This window comes from Hevea brasiliensis, chromosome 5, assembly GCF_030052815.1.
Source record: "Hevea brasiliensis isolate MT/VB/25A 57/8 chromosome 5, ASM3005281v1, whole genome shotgun sequence".
NCBI classification, from domain to species: domain Eukaryota; kingdom Viridiplantae; phylum Streptophyta; class Magnoliopsida; order Malpighiales; family Euphorbiaceae; genus Hevea; species Hevea brasiliensis.
This window is the reverse complement of record NC_079497.1, coordinates 97,766,397-97,793,961: the sequence shown is the minus strand read 5'-3', so window position 1 is coordinate 97,793,961 and position 27,565 is coordinate 97,766,397. Positions and strand designations below refer to the sequence as shown.

Here is a 27,565-nt window from a genome sequence, read left to right as displayed (position 1 = left end):
TTACTACAGGCCTCGAGGGCTTCAGGCTGGCCCAGGTCCTAGTGCCGGTCCGGCCAATAGGTTGGGTCGTGACACTAAACTACTCACTTCCTTACTTTTCTCTCCTACCCATTTAGTCTCCTAAATGCAAGCAATATTCACCCTTCTCCTTTCCAAGGTATCCACAAGCTCCATTAATTTTTTGTAAGTGATCCACTATTCCAAGTACCAACCCTGATTCTCCTCCTATCATGTTCCTTCCTAATTGATCTCCTTCTATGATATCTTCTATTGTTCTCTATGCCTATCTGATGTTCTATTCTACTATTTGTTCTACTATCTGTCTTATGGACTAACTTATTTACCCACACCCATCCATGATGTGGGAACCCTTGCTCATTTAAGACCACACCCGAGTGCCAGCATGGTACGTCACTTTCGGTGAACGCCCTACACCCTTGCATATTTTTCACTACACTCGGGCTCCGATGTAGCGCGTCATAAGTAGAGCACGCCCCAACGTTTATATCATTTGAATCCATATCATAAGATGTGATGAAATTTTTACACTGGTTGTCACCTACCGCAACCCTCCTCCTTTATTCGAGCTTGGGATCGGCTAAGAGCAAACTACTTAGGCGGAGTTATGCTACATCAAGCATATTACAAAAATATGAGGAATATATATATATATATATATATATATATATATATATATATATATATATATACACACGGTTTGATTTAGATCAACCAAAATTTTCTTTCAAAATCGAACTGAATTGAGATAACTAAAATTTTCAAAAATAAAAACAGAATCAAATTATTAAATAAGGGCAGTTTACTTCGATTTATTCGATGAAATTGAATAGTGTTCATGCCTATACTTCAGTTTGCCCTTGGCTAGAATGAGAGTTAGAAGGTAAATATTATTTTATATAATTGGATTAAGCAGGTTGTCGGAGCTCTAAATAAAATAAGAGTGTTTGAAGATATATTACTAATCAGTGAAGCTGAATTTTAGAAAATGACTTACATAAGCAAGTTATTTGTGCTTTTCAAAAATCACCACATGGCATATTAAGAAACTTAAATTACTATAGTTTAAAAAATATTTTATTAATGATCTTATTTAAAATTTAAAATTTAAAATTAAATAGTATATATCTTTATATCTTTTATCAAATATAAAATTATTTGAATTGCTATTAAAAATATAAAATATTATATTGTTACATTCTCATAAAAAATTTATTTAGAAGAAAATAATTAATAATTATTTAACAAATGAAAATTTAATTTGATTTAATAGAAATAAAATTATTTGAAAATTTTAATACAAATTTAAATTATCATTTAGAATAATTAATTAATTAAAAATTTTATCATTAATAAAATTTTATAGTATAATATTGAAAATATAAAAAAAATAACTATTAAATTATATTATTAAAATAAAATAATAAATAATTCGTATATCATTCGAGTAAAACAACTACTTATACTCTAATAGATTCTTTTGTAATGATTTAAAATTTAAATTGTTTAAAATTTGTATTTTCAATTATTTATGGATTTATGTTTCAGAATATGCATATAATTTGGTTTTTCCATTCTCATCATATCGACTATAGAAATAAGAATGAACCAAAAAAAAAAAGTGAATAGCAAGATTAATAAAAAAAAAATTCCAGTGAATTATGGTTTAAACACTCTTTTGCAACCGTCTATTGAAAAGTTTTTGTTTGAGCATTAAATGGGTGGCAAATATGCTAATGAAAAAAAAAAAGAAATTTATTTATTTGGAAGAAGAAAAACCCAGCAATAATAAGAAGGAAATTATTTAAAAACAAAATATAATAATTAAAATCAATGAAATAAAAAGAAATTATAAAGCTTCATACATTCGAATAAATTAAGAAAAATTATTCTACAAATCGAAAGTCAATACCCAAATAAGAAAGCTAAATTGTTTTTCCTCTACGGATAATCATAGCAAAAATCATTTGATGTACGGCCGTATATACGGTGCCCCCTCGCAAAGGTAATCCCTATCATTGTTTAACCATATACTTTGTTCTGGGAAATTCTGATCCCCTTGTAGGACTTTAACAATCTGCATCAAATAATAATTATAATGATAGAATTAATATTTTAACCTATAAATTATTTTCTCTATCCTATTAAAATAGTTGAACTAGTTATTTGATAATATATGAAAAATGCTCGGGTGTTTGATTTCTTAAAACTAGTAAAATAAATATGTAATCCAATTGAATTTACATACCTGACTCATTCGTGGACGATAATGAGCGAGTCTATATACACAAGATGCAGCACAATAAATCATTTTCTTCATTTGTCCTTCGTCGTAGGATTTCAAACCGGTATCAATAATATCATTATAATTGTTTTCCTGCAAAGCTTTTCTAAGTCGAGGAGCTACCTAAAAATTTATAAAACAAAAATATTAGTTACTTTTTTAAATAAAATCTAGTTAGCTTAATATTAATACTTGAAAAAAATCATCATGTGACATACTTAGAAATAGCTTGTAAAATTATGCCACCTGATTTATTAATAATGCTTAAAAAATATAAAGCTATTTCTTATTTGTTGCCGATGGAATAGTCAATTTGTTGATTTATAATAATAAGATTCCTCGTAAATTTTGAAGGTTTTCATAGTTGTTGCATTAAATAATCAAAATTTCAAAAATTTGAAGGTCTTCTCCATAGCAATTGCAAATTGATCAAAATTTTAATTATCAAATGATCAGACAAATAGATATGCCATTAAAAATATAAATTTTCAATAATTTCTATAGTTAGCTAAATGTTGTTTTAAAAAATTGCAAAATATTGTACAGGCAAGTGAAGATTTACAAATACTAAAAAGTATAAAAAAAATTCAATTTTAGAAGAACAAAGTGAATACCTAAAAAAAAAAAAACTGGAGAAGAAATAAAATGAAGACAACAAATTAGGAAAGGCCAAACCTTGTAACTTGTTAATTTTGGCCCAATTTTAAACTTTAATTTAAATTTTAAAATAATTAAATTAAAATTTGAAATTGGTCCAAATTTTGATTAAAAAAAAAAAAAACAAAGAAGTCAAAATTGACAAATTGCATATGGCTTTTTTTAATAGTTTGGCCATTAAGAAATAAATATGACCTTTTATGATTTTTTTCAATTATTTCTTGAATATTAGCATAATATTTAAGACAATAACTTTAAACATACTTTGTTATTTTTGCTATAATTGATATTTTCTTTTAAATCATATATTTTTCGTTTGATTGCATTTATACTATAAAGATATCATACGGTTACATTCTTATGAAAAATATTTAGAGGAAAAGTAATTAACAATCATTTAAGAAAAGAAAATTTGTTTGATTTGTATAGGCATATAATTATTCAAAATTTTAATAAAATTTAAATTTCACTAACTATATTTAACTATATTCTTACTAGTCAAATTTTAAAAAAAAAAAGTCAAACCTAAATTAAAATTTAGATTTCAAAATTACCTTTATTCCTCTCTCCCCTTCTTAATTTCTCTCCTTCATATCACCAAACCTTCTTAAATTTTCAGTTTTAAAAATATGCATTTTCAACAGCTAGATGATGACCAACAAACTCACCAATAACCTCAGTTTGTTCTAGACTAAAGTTACGTGTCTAGACATTGACTATGGCTATAGTGCATAGACAACCTTTTTGGTCCTTTCATCCACTTTTCATAATTCTACTTTCTACCCCAAAACTTTCTCTGTTCAAATAAAATAAAAACTTCCTATCAATTCATTCTTTGGCTCTGATACAATTTAAGGGAGTATACTCCTACAAAGGTGGAATTAGCTAATATTCAAGAATCTTCACATCAAATCATGCAATTTGAGTTAAAAAAAAATGGCACTCTAATGGGCATGATTCAATCTATTTTGTCATTAAAAACTATAAAAATAATAGTATAGCGGATGGAGGAACAAATTCATACCCAAACAGACAACGTAGTGCCAACACCGTCTTCATTTTCTTCAACAGCTCGTTTCCCAGTAATTAATTCCAAAAGTATAATACCAAAGGAAAAGATATCACCCTTATCAGTAAGCTGCCTAGATTTTTTATACTCTGGAGCCAAATAACTGCATGCACTCAGACAAAATGTGCATAAGAATAAACTAATAATTGAGAATCTCTCCCAAAGAAAGAAAATGTAGGAGGATACGATCATGCAAAGCTAATGAATAGAAAATATGTCTTACCCCCCATTCTGATGATCAACTGTGGAACTCTTAGATTTTGAAAAGTGCAAATTCTCTTTGGCAAATCCAAAATCTGAAATCTGAAATGAAAAAAATTGATATAAGTAAATTCATCCTACAATGTAACATAAAATCTAAGGACAATAGAGCCTAATTTAAATAATTTTATATTTCAATTTGAGTTCACATGTTGGCAATATATTTCAAAATGACAACATTTAATTGAAATTATAATTGCACTAAGTTGACTTAAGTCAATCAACTTGAACTCAATGTGATCATAATCCTATTAAAATTTTAAAACGTAGAGGTTAGACTTTATTAATAAATTTTAATTTGGCTTATAAAAAAATTATAAAAAATATCATTTAACAAATAAGAGTTGCGGAGATGAAAATGTTAGGGTGGATGAGTGGCCATACTAGATTAGATAAAGTCCCTAATAAGAGTATTAGAGAAAAGGTAGGAGTGGTGCCAATTGAGGATAAGTTGAGAAAAGGGAGATTGAGGTGGTTTGGTCATGTGAAGCGTAGACATATGAAGGCTCCAGTTAGATAAGTAGAGTACATTAGGTTAGAGAATAGAAAGAAAATAAGAGATAAATATAAACTGACTTGGAGGAGGGTAGTACAACATGACCTAGAAGTATTACACATTTCCAAGGATTTAACCCAAAATCGTTTAGAGTAGAGAAAGAAAATCCATATAGCCGACCCCAAATTTTTGAGATAAAGACTTAGTTGAGTTGAGTATCATCTAACAAATATATATATATATATATAATAGAACAACATATCATGTTAGATATGTGTTTATAGTTTTATAACAGTAGAAACATTATTCTCCTTCACCAAAAATTCTGAAAGAAAATTAATGCACAATAGCATCACTCTATTGTAATCATTCTATTTATCTAGAGTTACATTGGGACAAGTTTTGCACTTAGGTTAGCTCTTCCCAAAAATTTTTATTTTTAATGTCTTTTAAATTAGAAATTTAAATTTGGAGAAATTGTTTTTTTTTTTTAGTATTTTAATGGATTTAAATATTTTTAATTAAGTCCTATAGGCACAATTCAAATATTTAAAATATTTTGTGTGAGTAAATAAAATTATTTTAATCAGCATTTAAATCAGCCTAATGGGAGGGGGGAAAGAGAAAGAGCAAAAAAGAATGGTAAAGAAAAGAAAGAAAAATGATATAATATAATAGTTTTGAAATGCTCTAAAATAAACTTTTGAGCAAAAGACTAAATCATAATTTTATATTTAATCATTATGAATTACGAAATAGTTACGAATGAGCCCCTCCAATTCCATTTTCCTCTCTCTCTCTCTCTCTCTCTCTCTCTCTCTCTCTCTCTCCTACCACCCACCTTTTCCTACGATCGTGGACCTCCTCCACCTCCTCCTAAGCTTTTCCAACTACAAGGAGGCAACGACTACCAGGAGAACCAAGGAAAAATGCAAAGAGCTAAAACACAATTGTTGGAGGCCAAAACTTTCACAAGTAATAACTCCCTCCTCAAGCCATATTAAGACCTCTTATACATCCTGTTTTTCTCGTCTTCCTATGGCAATAAGTTCCAACTGAAAAGAGTCATCGTTGTTGCTCGTATAACATGAATCAAACGTCAAAATTTTTTGCCATCAAACAATTTTAGTGAGGTTATGTCAGAAGGACCTAGCCAATATGTGATTTGAGACCACCATTGTGATCCTTACAAATGTCAACTTCGTTTAGAGATCAACTAGGTGAATTTTTGGTTGCTGAAAAAATTTGGAGACTCACAAATGGCCAATATTTTTTAGTGAGTTTTCATGCCCTACTGGTTAGATTTTCGAGTAACTAATTATGAGTAATTACACACTAAACAGTGTAGTTTGAGCTTTGTTTAGGTATGTTTGGATTAGCAAAACTCCACCAATACCTAAAACTCTAATGTGTTGGCTCAATAACCTACCGCGAAAGACACTTAATATTACAGTTGATTTTTGCATTTTTGGACATGCCCAAAACAACAATAGTTATAGAATTTATGTAGGCAAGCCTGAAATCAAATTGACATTTTGATATATTAGGCTAATTTTTAATCTAATACTTAAATTCTACAATTGGTTGAACTTGATTAAGCAAAATTAATTGGCATTTTAAGACAACATTATTAAGGGCTATTGAGAATAATAAATATATGTAATTGAGGAAAATTGAATATTTTTGTGAAAAAAGTTACTATTTAGTCCCTCTATTTTAATAAAACTAACTACTTGGTCCTCTTATTTTAAAAAATACATTAATTAGCTCTGTATTTTTATTTTGTTTACTGTTTAGTCCTTGCGTTCAGTTTAAATCAAGTTTCCTATTGATCATTATATTCAAAGGAAAGAGAAATTACCTTTATGGGGACTAAATTCTTCAAGGTTTAGAAAATAAAGGGGCTACATAGTTGTGTTTATCAAATTATAGGGACTAAATGAAATTCAAACTAGTTACTTAATATAAAATTGAATTAGGGATTCATTATGTTAATTGAAACCCAATTAAGGAACTAACGGCATTTTGGACTTTTCACTAATGCCTAAAATGACTAGAGTAACTAAAAAGTTAATGAAACAAAAATATAGGGACTAACTAATGTATTTGTCAAAATAAGAGGACCACATAGTTAGTTTTATTAAAATAGAGGAATTAAATAACAATTTTCCCTTTTGAAAATTAAAGGAGATTGGGAGCATAAGCTAGAGTTATGAAATTTAGTTAATTGAATTTAATCTATAAGCCCCATATGGGCATTATAGCACATATTGCTAGCTTGAGGCCATTTGCAATGCTTGTGTGAGAATAGGAGGTTTGATCCTAGTATAAGAAAAACTCTACTAGATTTTCAACATGATCTTAAGATGTTTATTTACTTTGATTATGTTTCATTTTGTTATTTATTGATGACGATTTGATAAGTGTATAGGTAATCCAAGTAAACCTTTTTTCTGCTCCAAATCGGATTAGCGAACTAGTGTGGTCACAAGCCTATTTATTGATATTAAACATGCACTTAGCATCAATTGTAATACTCGCTACCCGAGCTGGATGGAATCTACATCCGAAAGTAGAATATTCTCCTAGGCTCCAAAGGATAAGTGAAGCTGGGAGTCGAGTGGAAGTAGAGTGTATGTGAAAGTAAAGCCTTAACTAGTAAGCTCAAGGGAGATTTAATTATTAATGATGGCAAAGAGACTTGGTTGTCAAAGGTTATATGTTAAGCCACAGAAAGTCCCTAAGCAAAGGTATTTAAAGGACAATTAAGATATTTTGGAGTTGCATACCTTCCCTCTTCTCTTTCTCGAAACATCTCCCTTCTCCCTCATTTTTCCCTTATTTTGTCTCCTTTTCTCTCACGAACCAAATACCCACCAACCCTAAAGATTTCTGAAAACCTCTCATTTAAGATGAAAAAACTTTTCTTCCTATAAATCTTTCTTTACTTAAGGAGTGTTTTGGAGTTTTGAAAGTTATAGTCCTCTTGCTAGGCTTTGAATTTCTAAGTAAATCTTTCCTTCTTCTTTAATCTCTTTAATAATTTCAGGCCTAATGGATGTTAATGAAGTTGGATAGGAGTATTTGAGTTTTTTAAGAATTTTAGACTTTTGTGAATTTAGTAAATTTTCAATTAATGGAGGGATTTACATTGTTTTGGATATACTTTAGTTGTTTAAGACTTAAGGTAGTTATTTAAGGTTAAAATTGACTTAAAGAAGCTTGAGGTTGAAATCTTAAGCTTTAAAATCAAGTTTTTGAATAGTAAGTTAAATTGTGAAAAATCCATATTCAACAGCTAAAAGAGGATTTTCAGCAGTCGAACCACGTGAACAGTTACATAAACATTACATAGCACTTTTAGTAACCAAAAGTGGTTCTGCCAGCAATGTAATTTTTATATAATAAACCCTTTTAAATCCTTCTTGTAGACTTGAACTGGAAAAGCGAAGGCTTGAGTTTAGAAGCTCATTTAGAAGTAAGAAGTAAGAGTTTGGTTAAATAAACCATAATTTAAGGTAAGTAGAAACTAAACTTCCAAATTCTACAAACAAATGTTATTTTTATGCATAAATACATGCCTATTTAATCATGAAAAATTAGTTCACACACACACACACACACACACACATATATATTGCATTTTATTAATTGTGATTTGCAGCGGATCATGGATGACCCACAACAAATGAAAAGGAAAGGAAAGATTGAAATGGCATGCAAGCAAAATAAGCTCAATGATATGCAAAGTTATGGAATGATCAGGTAAGACAATTCTATGTCTTTAGCATCCACTATGTTATGTAATAAATTTGAGGAAATCCTAAGAAGCTCCCATAAAGGGCTAGGCATATTTGACTAATGGAATGAAAAATTAAGTGAGAATCACTAGTGACCTGATTAACATCTATGAATTACTTGTGTTGTGTAAACCATGTGTATGTTGCATTTCATGTACTTGAAAGATTCTTTAAATATTATTTTATTTTTGCTTTTGTAATTTCCTTGCTCACTAAGTTTATATACTCACTCCCCTACTTTTACTTATCCCTCAAGGAATAAGAGTAGAAGATAGAGTCAACAGATTTTGGATAAGTAAGCTCCAAGGTTTGATATGACACTTTTTCAATATTTTTGAATTGTATTCTTTTTGTGGAGCTTCTTCAAGACATGTATAACTTTTGTTATTTTGATTTTGTATTAATGGACTACTTTTTAGGGTTGTGCAAATTTTGTTGGTACTATGACTACAGTATGATATATTATTATGTATAGACCATGCATTTACCTTGATTCCACTTATAAAAAGGAATTTATATTAAGCTTACTTATGAAAACATGAATGCCTGATTTATAAAGATTATGAATATATGACGGATGTAGAATTTGGCTGGTAAATATGTGGGTCCAATGGAAAGGAATTATGATAAATGGATCATAGTGCCAAATATGGTGTCATATACATGTATGTATAAGGTATGAATAAAGTAAAATGTTAAAGTTTAGGCTTGCTATGGGTTTCGATGACCTTAAGTCTACCTATTCCTTAGCATCGATAATGGTCCCACATTTGGATCATTATAACAATATTATTATATATATACATCATATTATATATGTATAGTAGTTAAATATTTTAATACATTCAATATGTGTTGCATTATTTACTTATATTTTTCATATATGAAGCATTAGAAATAATTTGGAACTTGGATATATAAATGTACAATGAGGATATGGATAAGAACAGAGTAGGATCGACTTGAATACTAGTTCTATAGTAACCGATATGATTATGTATATGGATAGGATAGGATTGACTTGAGTAAAGGTTCACTGATGCCCAATATGCATATCGATATGGAAAGGAAAGATCTAGCTTTAGCACAAGTTTATTGGTGCTCACAAGATGGATACAAGAGAAAATCATACCTAAGCTATAGTTCACCGGCAAGCATTAGATTGAGAGAGCTAGGAATGGCCATGAGGTAGGTCAGGGGTAAGGATCGCTCCCCCCCATCCTTGCCCCATAGGAGTTCGAGCAGGGCTGGAACTTTCTCACCAAGGAGCAGGGAAAGGCAGATTTCCTCGAAGGGACTTTTTTTTTCATTTTAATTGATTATATATAATACAAATTTATTTATTAAAAAATAAATTATAAGTGAGACCTTATCATATTTAAATACATAAAAACATATAAATAAATTTTTTTAATGAAAGTGATAATATTTTATTGTACGGCGTGGGTTTTGGTGATTCAAGGCAGGGAAACCTTCTCCCCATCCCCACCTCGAATAATATCGAGGTCACAATCTGGTCTAGTAAAATTTTTCAAGTTCAGGGTGGGGCAGATTGGGTTTGGGAACAATTGCCATCCCTAGAGAGAGCTAATATAGCAATAAGCTCTTATATATGTATATTGGATTATGGGTGTGTGTGTGGTTCCAAATAATTCCCTTTTGTAGATGTTTTATAATGCCCCTCACCCAAGTTGACTGAAATATGCACCCATGGATGAAATATTCTCTTAGGCCCCGGTGACCTAAATACTAAATGATAAAGATAATTTAAGGGAAACCAAATTCTAATAAGCAGAATTAACTGTTGAAGTATGGGTATTCTAAAACCTTCGATTTAAAGGGACCATCGGCCATTGAAACCTTTGATACAATAGTAGTCAAATGTGGGAATAGAATTTTTTTTTTTTTTCCCTCTTTTCTCTCTTAAGATTTCCCTTCTTCTTTAGAACCTTCCCTCAAGAACCTTTTTCCTTTCTTTCTCTCCTTTCCACCTCACTTCCTCTCTCCTTTCTCTTTCTCGAAGATCCCTTATAGAAGGAGCTAAATTAAATCCCAAATACCCTAACAAGACAGAATAAAGAATATTAGAGACATTAAAGAAAAGAGTGGCATTTGGAAGCTAAGGAAGTTCAAGTATGTGAAATTTCTTCTTTGTTTCTTTAAATTCTTTATTGTGCAACTGAAAGCATATAAACTATAAAGAATAAAGGAAATACATAAAATACAAATATTTATATAGTTTACCCTCTTAATATAGGTTATATCCACAGGCATGCCATCTTCGACTAATATTAATAATAAATCATCAATTCCAAGCTCAAAGTTAACTATCTATCATCCCAATTACATCTAAGAGATCACTTACATCAAACTACTAGCAGAAAATATATTAGTTAGTCCTCTCAATCTCCTCTATACATAACCTAATATATTTATTGCTTTAATTGCTACACCACAAAGGGTGTCTTTAACTATAATGAATAATAACCCCTTCCTCTTATACTATGCCCTTTTGTACCTTAGGCTAAAGCTCTCCTTCTATAGGACTATAATAGGCAAGTGCCACTCTCCTCAATGGCAAAAGCCTTGTCTTCCTTGGGTTGAAAACCACTCCTCAGTAGTGGGCAAAGCAAAATAATCTCTCTACAAAATACTCTAATTTATAGTATTAATCATCTAAATCCTAATCTGATTAGGAATTTCACTCAATTTAAGAATAACACTAGAATAGAAGTTCTACTACTCTAATATAGGAAATAATCCTCCATCTTATTGAGGAATATTTCTCTCACTCAAATTAGGTAAAGGTCTCTCTAAATCCCACTAAAATTTTGAGTCACAAATCTAACATTCATTATTATCATGTAAATAAGCTCTTAGGTTATGATGTATAAATATTAGAAATTCATTTGAAAAGATTAAAAGTTATAATTGCCTAAAACAAGAAGATTACTTCTATTAGGTATGATATGAGTTGTTTCAAGTTAGATAGTAAGAAGGGTAAATGGAAGTATGTTTAAAAGAGCCTAAAAGTCAAAAGAAATGATCACAAGATTTCAGGCAAATAATGACATAAACAATTGATTTTGGAAAATGTAAGATCAATAGCCAACAATTAGAAGTTCAAGATTGATTTAGCCCTAAAATATAATTTAAAATGAATTAATGCAAACTGTAGTATAATGGTTTATCTTATAACTCTTTGTAAATATGAAACTAGGATTATGAAGAAAAGAATCAAAGGATTAGCCTATATCTAGAAGTGAAAGTATAATTAGAAAGCTTCCTTTTAAGGTGAGTAGAAACTACACTTTGATTAAAGAAGATTTTATTGCATACATGTTTATGCATCATGAAATTTATTTTTAATATATTTGCATCTCAAAGTATATAATTAGTATGGTTACATAAATCATGAAGGAGCTATATTTTATTTAATGTATGTGTGTATGGTAGCTCATGGATGACCCATTGATTTCCAGAGGAAAGGAAAAATTAAAGGAAAGGAAAGGCATGCATATAAAAGAGCTTATTTATCAATATTACCAATTGGATGCTCAGATAAAGCCATTTTGTGTCTCCAACATCCATCTGTGTCAAGTGAGTTAAGAAAGAGAAATCCAATCGTAGCTAGTTTGACACTCCTAGTTCCATGGACAATAAATGAATGAATGGGGAATCATTGGAGACATGACTACCATGTATGCTATTGTTTGTGCTATGAAATTCATGTGCTAGCGATAGTTCATGTGCCTACAGAGCATTTTATAAATTATTTAATTTCCCCTTTGGTTTCTCTACTAGCTGGTACTAGCCATCTCACCCCTTTTTCTATCTATCCCTGCAGGGTATGAGTAGCTAGAAAGTCAATAAAATTTAGAACTTGAGCTCCAAGGTTGGTCAACCATTTTGGTTAACTTTGGTTCTATTGAGTAAACATTTTGTGGAGCTCCTAAAGACATTTAATATTTTACATTTTATATACTGTGCAGAGACATTGAGTATACATATGTATTTTAAGAGTATATTAAGTTGTAATTTCCATGTTTAAATTAATTTGATCAAGGAAAGATAGAATGTTGAAGTATGTTTATGGAAATATGAGCCCTTTGGGCCTAAAAGAAGAATTTTATGTACGTTTTATAAGAATGATTGTGGAAATTTATTGGTAATCATGTGAAATGAATTATTTATTATTTTGTTATTTAAAGAATGTGTAAAGGGAAAAGAATGAGAGCTCTATGGGCCCAGCTAAAGTAAAGTTGTTTACTCATGCTATGGGTTCCAATGGCCATAAGCCTACCCTTACCCTAGCATCGCTAATGGTCCTAAAATTGGGTCATTACATACTTGAATAATTGTTATGTTGTGAATTAATGTCCATTCCATATTAGGACGACATTAGATGCTACTCTAATTATAGAGACTATGATCATATTCAATATCAAATTTTATGAGTTGAAAGTTCATTAACATTCAACTATTTTTCCTAAGTGATAAAAAGATTGTTAAAGTTACACGTACATTTCTCCTTCACAAGCTTTTCATTTACTTTAATCTACGTTATATTAATTATTACTCTTAGATGCTCACACGGATAATAGAGTTGTGCAACCTATTATACTATGCAATATTATCTGTGTGATAGAATATTGTGTAGGTAAATGATGTATGGATTTTAGGGTTTAGCTTGACTCTCCTAATAGATATTTGATAATGTATTATTGTCTATCAATATTAGGGTTGAGCAAGGCTCCCTTACTAGATACATATGAATGTGTGTATGTGTGCTAGATCATGTTAGGGCATGATTAATGAGTCGGGGGTAAGCTAAACTCCCCATTTGATATTTTGATTTGGCTTATACAAGTCGGGTGAGCTGAAACTCTTTGTGCGATTGGTCTAATTATAGCTTGACTCTATCCATTTAAATTTTGGATTTGGGCTTCTTTGCTGGGCTTATTTATTAGGCTTAAAATAGTTAGATTTGCCACAGACTTTAGAGCCCCAACCCACCCAATTGGGTTGTGACATGAGCTCAATTCAAATTTTTTAGCTGAAAAATTCAGTTTCAAATCAACCTAGCTCAATAACAAATAGCCTCTACTACGTTTTCTATTTCAAGGACAACAGTTCAAATTTTAAAGCACATGATTAAGATTCTGTTAAGATTATACAAGACAAATTTTCAAAAAGAAAAATCCATTAATTTGGGGATATAATAATAATAATAACTCATGCATCTATATAGATAGAGATCTCATTAGCAAAATTTTATAAGCATGCATAAAGTTTTATCTCTTGTAAATCCTACCTTTGGTTCAAGGCTGTCATCAAGGAGAATGCTACTCATCTTAACATTTCCATGTATGATCTTAGGTTGACCTAAAAATACATATATCGCAAAAGTAAAGTGAAAATAAGAGACCAATTTCTTAAGCATGAAAAAAGAATTTAACTTATGAAGTAACTAAATACGTACACCATTCATGTAAATATGCTAATCCTTTTGCTAAACCCTCGGCAACTTTCATTCTGGTTGACCATTCGGAAGTTGCAATGTAATTTCCTGCAATTGATGATATCTTGTACATAATTTTTCTTTTTCATTTTTTTATTTTGGATATATATAAAACCAAGAGTGTTAGGGTATGTAAAAATCCTAATTAACATTTCCAGCACATGATTATATATATATATATATATATATATATGTGTGTGTGTGTGTGTGTGTGTGTGTGTGTGTGTGTGTGTGTAAAAGGACTCACCATGAAATGGAGACAATGAGTTCTTGGCTAAATACTCATAAACAAGCAATCTATTGGTTTCTTCAATGCAGCATCCAATCAGCTTCACAATATGTCGATGACAGATGCCGCTAATGGCTCTAATCTTTTCCATAAATTCATCATCATCTCTGCTCGATTCACCTAGATATTCAAGCTTTTTAATTGCATAGATCCTCTCATCATTTATAAGGGATCCTTTATAAAATTTTCCCATGCCAATCAAGTTTTTGTGATCGAAACTTTCAGTTGCCTCTGCTAGTTGTCTAAATTCAAACATTATTGGCGGAGTAATATGTGTGCGCGGAGTAATATGTATGCTCTCAATGTCAAGGGTAGATTGGAGATCAATAGGAGCGCCAACTAATGGTGTCAAGGAGAACAGAGATGCATATAATTAATAAAAAAAGCTCAAATAGTCGAATAGAAGCAATAATAACGAAATTTTTGTGCTTAGTTTAAACTTGGTCATTGAAATTATCAAGTTGGATCAAATCGAGTTAATGTTAAACTAGATATAAAAATTTAATCCAAGTTTGACTCCATTCATCTAATAAAATAAACATATTTAAATATAAATTTAATATAAAAATGATTAAATATTTCAAATATTTATTTTTATAAAAATATTTGAACTATCATATGTGTGTGCGCAGGGGGAAGAAGAAACATTTGCTTTGTCTAAATTATGTTTTATTATTTATAATATCTATAATTATATTTTTATCATTTAATTTAATTTTAGAGTTTATATAAATTTAAAATTTTTAAGACTTAAAATTTAAATTGTCTATATAATTTTAAAATTTACATAAACCTAAATTCTTAATCCTACTTATATTTAAATTATACTTAATAAAATTTTTATCATAATATAATTTAAAATCAAATTTTATAAAAATACCTTTATGATTTATATTATTTATAAAAATAGAAAGGTATTTTATTTATATGAATCACTTTTTAATTAATCCAAATAGATTTTTATCTCTATCTTATAACTATTTATATTATAATATTTTAATACAATTACATATAAATTTATGTAGAAAAAAGAAAAAAATTAATTTTTATAGCCACACATATAAATTCTTTGCTCAATAAAAAAAATAAAAATATTTAATTTAAAATTATATAAAAATATAGTAACATAAAGTGTTAAAGCAATACATAAATAACTATTATACTAATTAAAATTCTAATAAAAAACTATAATCTTAATCCTAATTTTATAAGTAATTAACAAAAGTTTACGCATAATTTGTTAATAATTATTATAATTTTAAATTATAATATTATATTTAATTTCAGTAATTAAAATAATAAATAATATAAAATTAAATAAGCAAATACAAAAATTCAAATCATAAAAATCAATTACATATAATTTGCTCAACACCTAACATACACAATGATTATAACACTAAATTCTTATTTAGTATTAGTATTTTTATTTCTAATTATATTTGGCAAAATTCTTTGTTTTTTATAATATATATTTGTGAGATTTTATTCATCCTAATAAAAAGGATAATGTAAAAAAAAAAATATTCTCAAACTTTGAGTTTTTTAATAATGGTAACACAAAAATTTTCTTACAAAATACCCTAAATTTTTAACTTGTTTACAATTACATTCTACCATCTATTCCACAGTTAATTATGTTAGTAGTATGCCCTAGAGCATATCATTTAGTATGTATCTTGTACATATTTTTATTAATAAAAGGCATTTCCACTTTTCCGTTTACATAATATATTTATGTGTAATAGAAAAGGTCCATTGATATTTTGTTAGAAATATTATTCTTAAGTTGTTAAGAATATGAGTGACAATATTTCTAGCACAAAGTATCATAAATAGGTTCACAATCGAGGATACTTCATAATAAGGACATGACTTATCCAGAAAGATTGTATTCATGTTTGTTCCCAAGTTATTTATATGAGATATAAATAAGATGGAATGGTGAGTCTCATGCCATATAACAAACTTAATAGGCACTTATAAATGATAAGTAGGCCGAACCAGTGACACTTATGACAAGCACATGGAGTTTACTCTTGTCAATATTTTGTCATAAATCATATCAGTGCATATAATCTTTAGACCTGAGATAGCACAGTTATCTTGTATATAGGTAGTTTGAGTTTGATACTGCTTTCATACTTGTACTATGTATGGGTATATGGGCATGTGTTGGCTCCTACTAGTTATATATGGAGGTAGGTGTTGATCAAGATGGAATCTGTTCCTCTAAGTAAATAGAGTTAAAATCCTATGTTCATTTAATTGTTCTTGATGTTTCAAGTTCCTGTCCAGGACAGATAGATTTATTTAGAAAAGAGTTTCTGATGAGAAAAATCTTTTAATCAAGAACTGGAATTAAAAGAGAACATAATATTCATAGCAAATGGAGTTTGACATAAACCATGACTCCAGCTTGAGTTGGGATTTTGTAACAGAGAGATTCTAGTGCATGGTAACATATGATTATAGGTTCATTTAAGGTAAACCTTATTACTAATTGGGTGGCCATGGCATGCTATGCTAGGTGTTAACCATGGCTATGAGGTTCATAAAATGATTTAGAGAAATCATTTATGGTAAGAAAGAGTTCTGATGATATTAAGAGTTGATATCATGTCTCATTGCCAATTAGTGATGAGCCTAGTAAGTCACACACATACACAAGTTATCACCTATTTAAATATGATTTAATTAATTAATTAAAGAGTTTAATTGATTAATTAAATAGATTTGGTTTGCAATTAAATTGCAAAGTCCCTAGCATGACTTGAAACCAAATCTAGATTATTGGATGTGTAGTATAAATTAAATTTATATTTAAAGTGTTTAAATATGAATTTAATTGATGAGAAATTAATTAATAGAGATTAATTAATTAATTTATATTTGATATAAATTAATTAGAAGAAGAAAATAATTATTTTGGGTTAAGAACTCAAAATTAAGACACAGGGGCATTTTGTTCATTTCATAGTGTGACACGTGGCACCATGAGATGGTGACACATGGCATAACACATAAGCTTGCCAAATATTTTTTAATCATGTAAGATGATTAAAATCAAGATTAAATATAGGTTTGACACTTGGCACAATGTGATTGGGTCACTTAAACCTAGAGCTAATCAAAAGGTGACATGTGGCTAGGGTTTAATGTGTTAACCTAGCTATTTAAGTGTGGTTATGAAAAGAAAACATAACCAGCAGCCTCTCCTCTCAATTGTCACGCCACTTTGAGCCTCTCCAGCTATTTCTCTTCATCTCTCATCAATTCAAAGAGATTAGCCATCAATCTCTTGAATTAAGAACACTACAAATTGTTTCTAGTGTCCTGTTTACATCTCTAATCTCTTAAAAGGCAGAACTTGAATTTCTAATTAATAGAAAAGGCTTTGGAAGCTGTTCAAGGGCTGCCATAGGTGTTCTTGGTGTGGACAAGCTAGAGGGACAACATCCGTGTCTCAAGACGAATCTCAAAGGCGCAGACACGCTGCAGCACATCAAGAGGTTAGTGTAATCGTTCTTGATTTAATCTAGGGTTCTAAAATTAATCTGATTAATTTTAAAATCTTAAATGGCAAATACAGATCCAAAAACATATTAAAAGAGTTTTAATATGTTGTTTATCATTGAAATCAAATAGATAAAAATAAATCTTGCATGGTGCATGTGACCCTAGGTGAAAATTTTTGAATTCAATGGTATAATCTTGTGTTTTTCACGCTTCCGTTCCTTCAAATTATAACGGTGAAAATATTAAAAAAATCCCAAATTATATCTGTTTTTACAATTGTACCCCAAATTTTTTCTTTTTAATAAATATACCCTTAACATTGAAATTCTTTACAATTGAACTCCATCATTAGTTGCATCATTAAATGCTAACACAAGTGCTTAGTCAACACTTCTAATCATCAAATTAAACCCAATTTACAACAAAATAAACTTTAATTGATGAATTAATATGTCCTATTTTTGGGCTGTGAAGGTGGATCTGATTGAGTTTTTGAGAGGAAATATTGATGAGAAGTGATATTGAGTCATCATAAGGCAAAATTGGGTTATGTAGAGGTGATCATAGTAGAGGTGATGGCTTGTTGAGGTGATGAAGGATGATTGAGAGATACGTTGTATACTCTAATACTATAGGGGAGGAATAAGAGCACCGGTTAATGATGGTGGAATAAGTGACTGAAGGAGATTAGTGCCAAATGGCTTTGTAAGGCGTGGAGGTTGAAAAAACCTAGTGGCAGAGGAGTGGGGAGGTATAAGATGAATCTCTGTGTTTTTGGTGAAAGTGATGTTGTTTTGTTGGAAATGAATATTCCTTTTTTTTTCTTTTTTTGTAAATTAGATTTAGTTAGTATCGATTTGGGGTTTAGAAGTGTCGACCTGGAACATTTGTTAGTATTTAACAGGCAACTAATGGTGAGATTCAATTATAATGAAATTCAAAGTTTATGGTATATTTATTTAAAAAAATGATTGGATGTTTTTTTATGCTGATGTGGCAAAGTCCATTAGATTAACATGGAATAGATGGTATGGTATAATTATAATAAAATTAATAGTTTAAGATATTTTTATTAAAAAAAAGTTTGAAATATAATTATAAAAAACTGAGGAGTTTGAAAATATTTTGTTTTGACATTATCTCCTAATAAAATAAAAATCTATATTATAAAAATTATGTGTTTAATATATATATATATATATATATATATATATCCTAAAATTCTGAAATTTTATTTTAATTATAAAATTTTTATAGTAAATCTCATTTTTCTCTCTTATTTTCATAGTTTTATAATTTTTTATTTGATTGATATACTTCTACTTTTATTAACTTATGTGACCACTATCAATTCAATGAAAATTAAAATTTTATCACTTAAGTGATAATGCTCTAAACCACACAGTACATTAAAAATTAATCCTATTTTCTAATTAATTTTATAAATAATTTTTTTTATTTTAATCTAGCTATACAATCTCAATAAAAAAAATTAAATATCGGCTTTAAATTATCAAAAATATTAAAATATAGATAAATCAAAATTATTTTCTTTATAATAAAACAATAGAGTTTAAATGAATTTAATACCATGAGCTAACTTGCATTTAATATTGACTTGTCATTTGAATTTTTAAAAAAACATCTTCACTCATTTATATTTTAAACCTTCTTATTATATTATAATTCACAACTTAATTAATAAAACATAACTTTCATAAAAAATATGATGCAATAAATTATTTGATACATATTTTATTTAAACTAATTACATATTTTATTTAGATATTTAATTAAGTAAACATATAAAAATTATTATTTTAATTTAAATAATTATATTTAATATCTAACATTCTATAAAAATTATAAATAAAATAATTATAAATTATTTAATACACATGCAACACTTACTTTAAATATGAGTTTATATATATATATATATATATATATATATATATATATATATATATATATATATATATATATATATATATAAAATATTTTGCAATTACTTTATATACAACACGTACCGGGAAAAGGTGTCCTCTTCTCATAGTCAATTTCTTCAAGAATTTTAATTATCTGCATGATAATGTTAAAAAGGTTATATTAGCTATATAATCATTTCTTTTTTAATCAAAAGATTAGAGACTCAATTATGTATGCTTAGTCTGATATAGTCCAATAGACATATCATTCACCTAATGGAATAGATTCAAGTCCCACTAACAAAAATAAACTCAATTGTGCAATCTCTTACATATATATATATATATATATATATATATATATATATATATATATATATATATATATATATATATATATATATATATATATATTAATGAATATATATTTTAATATTTTTATTAATTATTTTTGAAAATTTTATATTAATTTTTCTAAATATTTATAAAAAAAATTATTGGCCCCTCAAATTTTCTATTGGTCGCTAATAATTTATAATTTATATATTATGATATAAGTTTCAATATTAAATTATTTTAATTGTCATTAAATAATTATGAAATTTTAATTAAAAACTACTTATTCAGACTTTAATATTTACAAATTAAAATTATACTTTTATTTTTTTTTTGCTCTTCGTATGGGTAAATATTTTTTTTTTCCTTTATTCTCTCTCTCATTTTGCTTCCTTTCCTTTATTTCATTTAAATTGAAAAGTTATTTTATTTACATATATACAAGTAAATAAAACTAGTGATCTCAAATCTCATGTAAATTTTGAATGGATAAACTTAAATATACATTTATTTTTATTTTATGTGATATATTTACTTTATTGTTTTATTAATCTCTAAATTTTCATATTTATTTAAATTTAATGACTATTATTTTTTAATATTATATTATTATGCCATATGATATAGCTATTTGGGGTTTATATTTATTATTTGACTTTGAATCAATGAATTTTATATAAGGATTTAACATAATATTTTGATGCCAATTATTTTTATTTTTTTAAAAAATATAATTATATTATGAAGTTATATAATAATCAAAACTACAATTTTATAATGCTTATATTTATTATAGAGATTTTTTTATAATTTTGTTGAATTGATTAAAAATTCTTATAATTTGATATTTTGTGTTATTTTATTTTCTATATATTTTATACACTATATATGTGTAAATGTGTTATAATTTTATTGATATATTATGATTAGTTCGGCCCCCTCAATAAAAATTTTTTGACTCCGCCCCTGTCCACAATTATCAAACCCATAAACTTAACAAACAATCATTTTTCTTTTATTTTACTCATTCCCCATCATATCTCCTACCTCCCTCTCAAATAATAATTCTTACCCTAAAAAGGCTATGTTAGCAATTTATGCACTTTATTTTTCTGTTTCGCTTGCCTATTTATGAGTGTATTTAAGTAGTCTATTGACCAACAAATTTGTGATTAATACATAAATAAAAGTTAGGCCAAATTATACAAAAAAGTCAACCTTTGCAAACTTTTTTGTTTTAATTCTATCATTTTAATTTTGGCAAAAAAAGTCAAAATTGAAAGGAGTGCATAAATTTTATCCAAATTTGAAATCCAAATTGGGGGAGTGTGTCTCTGATGATGTGCAATGCCATCTGTCATTTTTTATTCTAAAATCATGGGACCTAGTGGATACATCATTTTGACAAATTATACAAAAAACAAAAAACTAAACCTTTACGCACTCTGACATTTTAATTTTATCGTTTCAATTTTAGCAAAAATACCAGCACATCTCTCTCTCTCTCTCTCTCTCTTCTTTGCGTTTTATTATGAAGGTTGGTAACTTTGTGAAGGTGGCTTCTTAAATGAACTCAAACAATTTTGTGGACCTTCCATAATAAAACAAAGAGATGATAAAACACTTCAGTTCCTTTCCTTCCCTTCTGTTCTTTCTCTAAACTCTTTTCTTTCATTTTCTTTTGCTCTCATTGACACCATAAATACCAAGCAACCATACCTTGACTCTTTACTACGCAAAACTGGTGTGATCTCTTAAGAGGATTTCCCACAAACACTACTTCAGACTTCAATGACATCATCGAGGAATTGGGATTTAAGGAGTTGCTATATGTTAATGGGGCCGCCTCTCGGACCCACATTGTTGGATGGATCTCCATAGCTAATGAGTGCCCACCCAACTCAAAGAACCAGTTTCGCCATGAGATGGTACAGTTGTGGTTTTATTTAATGATCAAAGCTTTTGAGCAATAAGTAGTAAGTTGATTATGAGTTTATTTTATAATTAATAGTATAAAAATTTCTTCTTTTTTTATTATCTTTTAGGTTATAAAGTTCCTATCGAAATTGTTCTTCTTTTGTGAAGTAGAACTGGATAGATGGGGAGAAACTCTATAGTACTTATCCCTATCATTTATGAGAGAATGAAAGAGAAGTACCCAAATTTCATTGAACATGAAGCATGGTTTGATTTATACTCGAGCATCAAGTGAAGATGATGATCCTTCATCCCCATTTGGCCACAAATGGAAGCCAATTTTTTTTACCAAAGATAAGAAGCTGATCGAGTCAAGGTTTGTTCTTTGTTGTTCTACTCATATGTTGACACAAAAAAGACGTATAAATCATGCTGTGAGTCCAATTATCTTATGTTCTATTACAACAAGGCTATTAAGCATGGGATGCAGTTGGGATGGTTGGAAGATGGAGTGAAGAAGATAATGGGTCCAATCCCAGTTGTCAAATATGACAAGTTAAGAAATCACAAGATTTGGTTCAATAGCTTGGTGGTTGCGTACACAAGTTGGGAAGATTGTATAAATAGTCCTAAGAAGGCAATTACATTTAGGGATGGTAAACCATTGCCAAATGAAATAATTTATTAACTGCTTGAAGATGAAAGTGTTGCCATTCTTTCATAATGTGTGTGTGTGTGTGTGTGTGTGTGTGTGTGAGAGAGAGAGAGAGAGAGAGAGAGAGAGAGAGAGAGAGAGAGAGAGAGAGGGTGGGGGGTTTAGTTTTCTTGCTAAAATTGAAACAATAGGATTAAATGAAAAAGCTCATAAAGGTTTGGCTTTTTTATATGATTTGTCAAAATGATGTGTCAAGTAGGCCCCATGATTTTAGAATAAAAAATGTCAAATGGCATGCCACGTTATCAGAGCCACAATTCCTCCAAATTGGATTTCAAATTTGGATAAAATTTATGCAAACCTTTTAATTTTGGTTTTTTTTTACTAAAATTGAAATGATAGGATTAAAATATAAAAGCGCACAAAGGTTTGGCTTTTTTGCATGAATTGGGCTAAAAGTTAAGGTATTTAATAGATTGGTAAAAGTATATAGGATAATTTGAGTTAATTTCACTCATAGTCCTTTAACTTAGTAAGTTGTATTAGTAATGTCCCTTAACTTTAATTTGTATCATAAAAATCTCTAAACTTCAATTTGAATATCATTAAAATTTATGTAACCTGCTATTACAGGTTTCCAGGTTAACTATGGCTAAATTTCAATTATCATCCCCAATTTCAATAAATATAATACACACATCTCTCAAATTTAATTTATCTCACAAAAATCTTTAGATTTTAACTTAATAAATAAATAACTTTTATACAAAATGTACTAAATAATAGATAAGATTGGATATATTATTTTTCTAATTGAACAAATAAAGACAAAAACTATATACAATATCAACCTATATAAAAAAATGGAATCATTCATACGTAATTAGCGTTTAAATATTTTCAAAATAAAATAAAATAATTATATGTTATTAATTTTTTTCTTACGTTAAAATAAATCAAAGAAATTAAGATAAATTAGATATAAAATTTTTAGATATTAACCTAAAATTTAATTAAAAAATAATATATGTAAGAATAATATTTTCATATGATACATTAAATAACTAATTGTAAATATATATAAAAATATTAAACTATTTGTAAAAGTATGATGTTATTTAAATAAATAAAATATAAATAAAGATTAAAAATTTTAAACTAATTATAAAAGTTGAGGGACAATGATATAAACCTATTTAAGTTAAGGGATGATAAGTGAATTTAGCCATAAGTTGACCTAGAAACCTGTAATAGCAGGTTATATAGATTTGAGTGATACTCAAATTGAAGTTTGGGATTTTTATAATATAAATTAAAGTTAATAGACGATATTAATATAATCACCTAAATTGAGGGACTATGAGATAAATTAACCTAGACAATTTATATATTCAGCTTGTGACATTTTTATTAACTAGTAAAACCTCAAAATCATTTTTATAAATTACACAGATAAAGAGATTTTTACCTCTTCCATGTTTGGTCGAGAGTGTGAAGGCTCATATATGCAAGCTCTAGCACAAAAAATCATTGCTCGCATTTGCCTTTCATTGTAGTCCTCTTTCAATTCGGAATCAACAAAATCTGTATAGTTTTTATTGTTCAAAGCTTCTTTAATCCGAGATTCTGCCTGAATATTATTAAACACAAGTATTAGTTTTTTTAATCAAAAGCAAACTTTAATTTTCTACCATCAGTATTATTTTTTTCTTTCTTGCATATGATAGCTTAATGCAAAGGAAATATATGATCCGAGAAATTTGAAACAGTCCATAGATTTCAAAAGGCTTCCTTTAGGATAATTAGAAGGACTATCTAAGTCATTTAGCAAATTTTATTTAAGAGAAAAGTACAGAAAAATATTATGTGAAATATATTATGTGATTTTGCATTTTTAGCACTATTTTTTTTTTTATCGTAGTGAATTACCATAAACTAAACTAACATCGTTTTGACCCGCATAAAATTTAACTAACTTGTAAATTAAGAGTTAACTTTAATACGAATATGATTCAATCTAAAGTAAATTAGTTTAGATTAAACTAAATTTTGATTCCAATGATTAATTATAATTTCATACATGCCAAATAGGAATTGTTTATGTTAGATGTGGGCAATTATTAGATCCTCTAATTTGATTTCAAAGCTTCTTTAATCCGAGATTCTGCCTGAATATTATTAAACACAAGTATTAGTTTTTTTAATCAAAAGCAAACTTTAATTTTCTACCATCAGTATTATTTTTTTCTTTCTTGCATATGATAGCTTAATGCAAAGGAAATATATGATCCGAGAAATTTGAAACAGTCCATAGATTTCAAAAGGCTTCCTTTAGGATAATTAGAAGGACTATCTAAGTCATTTAGCAAATTTTATTTAAGAGAAAAGTACAGAAAAATATTATGTGAAATATATTATGTGATTTTGCATTTTTAGCACTATTTTTTTTTTTATCGTAGTGAATTACCATAAACTAAACTAACATCGTTTTGACCCGCATAAAATTTAACTAACTTGTAAATTAAGAGTTAACTTTAATACGAATATGATTCAATCTAAAGTAAATTAGTTTAGATTAAACTAAATTTTGATTCCAATGATTAATTATAATTTCATACATGCCAAATAGGAATTGTTTATGTTAGATGTGGGCAATTATTAGATCCTCTAATTTGATTTGAATCGAATCTATATTAATATGTACAAAATTTAAAATATTTGCAAAATTGAAGGTCAACTTGATTACGTATACTTGCAATTCAAAATATTCATAATCCAATCGACCCACATAAAAAAGAAAAAGACTCAAAATGACTCTGCAACCTTATTAGATGGCCTAAACCAACCTCGACTTGACTCATTTACCAGCTACAGTTTATATATATAAGATAGCTTTGTATTACTAGCTTATGTTATTTAAGCTATATATATATATATATATATATATATATATATATATATATATATATATTAACTATTTCTCAAATAGATCAATGAATAATTTTCTAATATATTAAAATTGCACCATTACGGTTTAGTGTCATACCCAACTAACGATATTATCACTTTCATCGAATAATGGCTTTTTTCCAGAAATTAACTCTAGAAGTACAACACCAAAGGAATATACATCTGATTTTTTGGAGACTTTTTGAATTTCTCCAAACTCTGGATCTACATAACTGCAATGATGTACTAGGGTTAATATTTTTTAAAAAAAATAAATTGAAAATCTACATTAAAGAAACCGCAAATTTGATGTTCTATCTGTCATTATTTTATTTCATATTTATATGTATTCAAAAAGTAGACCATAGTAGCCATGCACTTATAGTTAACAAAGGAAAAAAAAATTATCTTACACGTTAGTTCCCTTCAATTTACTGGTGATATGACTAATGCCATCAATATTTGGCAAAAACTTGGAAATTGAAAAATCTGTAACCTGAAAAAAAAAAAAAAAAAGATTATTGATTTAAGTAAGATTAGTAATTTATTTTGCCATAAAGTTTAATATCAAAGACAACTATACATAATTAACTTACATAACAAAAAATATATATATCAACACACTAACAAAGAAAATTTTAGTATTTAACCCAAGGTTTAAATGTTAAAATTTATTTAATATCAAATTACCTTACCTTTGGTTCAAAATCATTATCAAGAAGAATATTATTTGTCTTAATATCTCGGTGTATAATATTCCCTGAAAAATATACATGTAAAAAAATAATTGAAAAAAATAACAGTAAGCTGAATACGTAATTATATCCTAAAATAGTTGAACAAGAAAGCATTGAATTACTCACATTCGTGGAGATATTGTAATCCACGTGCGGCTTTTATGGCGATATTCCTTCTTCTTGGCCAATTCAAAACGTTCTCTTTTCCATCTAAAAATATAAACTCAGCTTAGCTCAGTAACTATTATCAACAATTATGATGGCGTATATATATATATGTCTTCCAAGATAATTATATGTATGAAAATCTCAGGACTCACTATTTAAATGATGTCTCAATGTCTTATTGGGAACAAGCTCTAAGACAAGCAATTTATCGAGGCCATCATCGCAGTAGCCAATCAGCTTAACAACATTTGGGTGACTCACTCTTATAAGATAATCCATCTCCTCTATTTTATCTGGTGGCTTTTCGTCACTTGCATACTTAAACTTCTTGATAGCAACGGCTTCACCATCTAAAAATCCCTCGAAGACATCACCAAATCCACCCGAGCCAAGCATTTTCTTGTTTCTGAAATTTTCGGTTGCCTCAGATAGGTCCTCATACTCATATTTCCTTAACTCAGGTGGATTTGGTTCTGGTAAAGTAGATCCAACATCTGAGAAATTCAAAGGAGGAGTAGTGTGATGATGAGTAGGATCTGGATTTCGATTTGGTTCTGCAAACGTAGATCCACCATCTGAGCAAATTACAACACGCCTCAAAGTCAAAGGAGAGAGAAAAGTGTAAGTGTTGAGACATTCCAACCTCCAAACATCTAAACAAATTATAACAATTGCTTCACAGAAAAACTTCGAAAAATACCTCTGGTGTCAGCCCTCTTTCCAGAACAAAACCCAAAGCAGCCAGCCATCAAGAGTTGCAGAGTCCCACCGAACAGTTATGCTACCACCATCAATAAGAGACAGAGAGAAAGGTGTATTATTTGGAACGTCAAGTTTGAGACTATACAGAGTTAGGCAATTTCTTTTTTCTTTTTTTGAAGTATACAAAGACTTTGGGGAAAAAAAAAAAAGTATACGAAGACCAGAAGAAATTCAGCCAACCTAATCATCATATAGATAA

General features: G+C 28.4%; 1 protein-coding gene across 5 annotated transcripts; it reads right to left on the bottom strand.

The window, feature by feature from the left end:
• Positions 1–1,834: 1,834 nt before the first annotated feature.
• LOC110661959 (probable serine/threonine-protein kinase PBL4) lies at positions 1,835–27,565 on the bottom strand. Of its 5 annotated transcripts, none has more exons than XM_058147237.1 (15): positions 27,305–27,565; positions 26,757–27,179; positions 26,563–26,646; positions 26,395–26,459; positions 26,113–26,195; positions 25,797–25,932; positions 24,219–24,380; positions 19,945–19,996; positions 14,354–14,734; positions 14,068–14,154; positions 13,900–13,970; positions 4,252–4,331; positions 3,984–4,131; positions 2,267–2,425; positions 1,835–2,095 (listed from the first exon to the last, which is right to left on the bottom strand). In XM_058147237.1, the coding sequence occupies exons 1-15, from the start codon at positions 27,351–27,353 to the stop codon at positions 1,982–1,984; spliced, it is 2,094 nt and encodes a 697-aa protein (XP_058003220.1). In that variant the 5' UTR covers positions 27,354–27,565; the 3' UTR covers positions 1,835–1,981. The 5 variants fall into 5 exon arrangements, 4 of the variants coding, with proteins under 4 accessions (XP_058003220.1, XP_058003223.1, XP_058003221.1 ...); XM_058147240.1 differs by having other exon boundaries at positions 2,267–2,297; XM_058147238.1 differs by having other exon boundaries at positions 26,757–27,158; positions 27,305–27,513.

What these genes read in the sequence shown, in the direction of transcription:
- LOC110661959 (XM_058147237.1), bottom strand. Translation starts at nt 27,353, where the DNA reads ATGGCTGGCTGCTTTGGGTTTTGTTCTGGAAAGAGGGCTGACACCAGA. An exon ending in ATTGAGACATCATTTAAATA is followed by an intron (nt 26,647 to 26,756) that starts GTGAGTCCTGAG and finishes TTATATTTTTAG; the next exon opens with ATGGAAAAGAGAACGTTTTG. An exon ending in GCACTACGTTGTCTGTTTGG is followed by an intron (nt 2,426 to 3,983) that starts GTATGAATTTGT and finishes ATAAATTTTTAG; the next exon opens with GTAGCTCCTCGACTTAGAAA.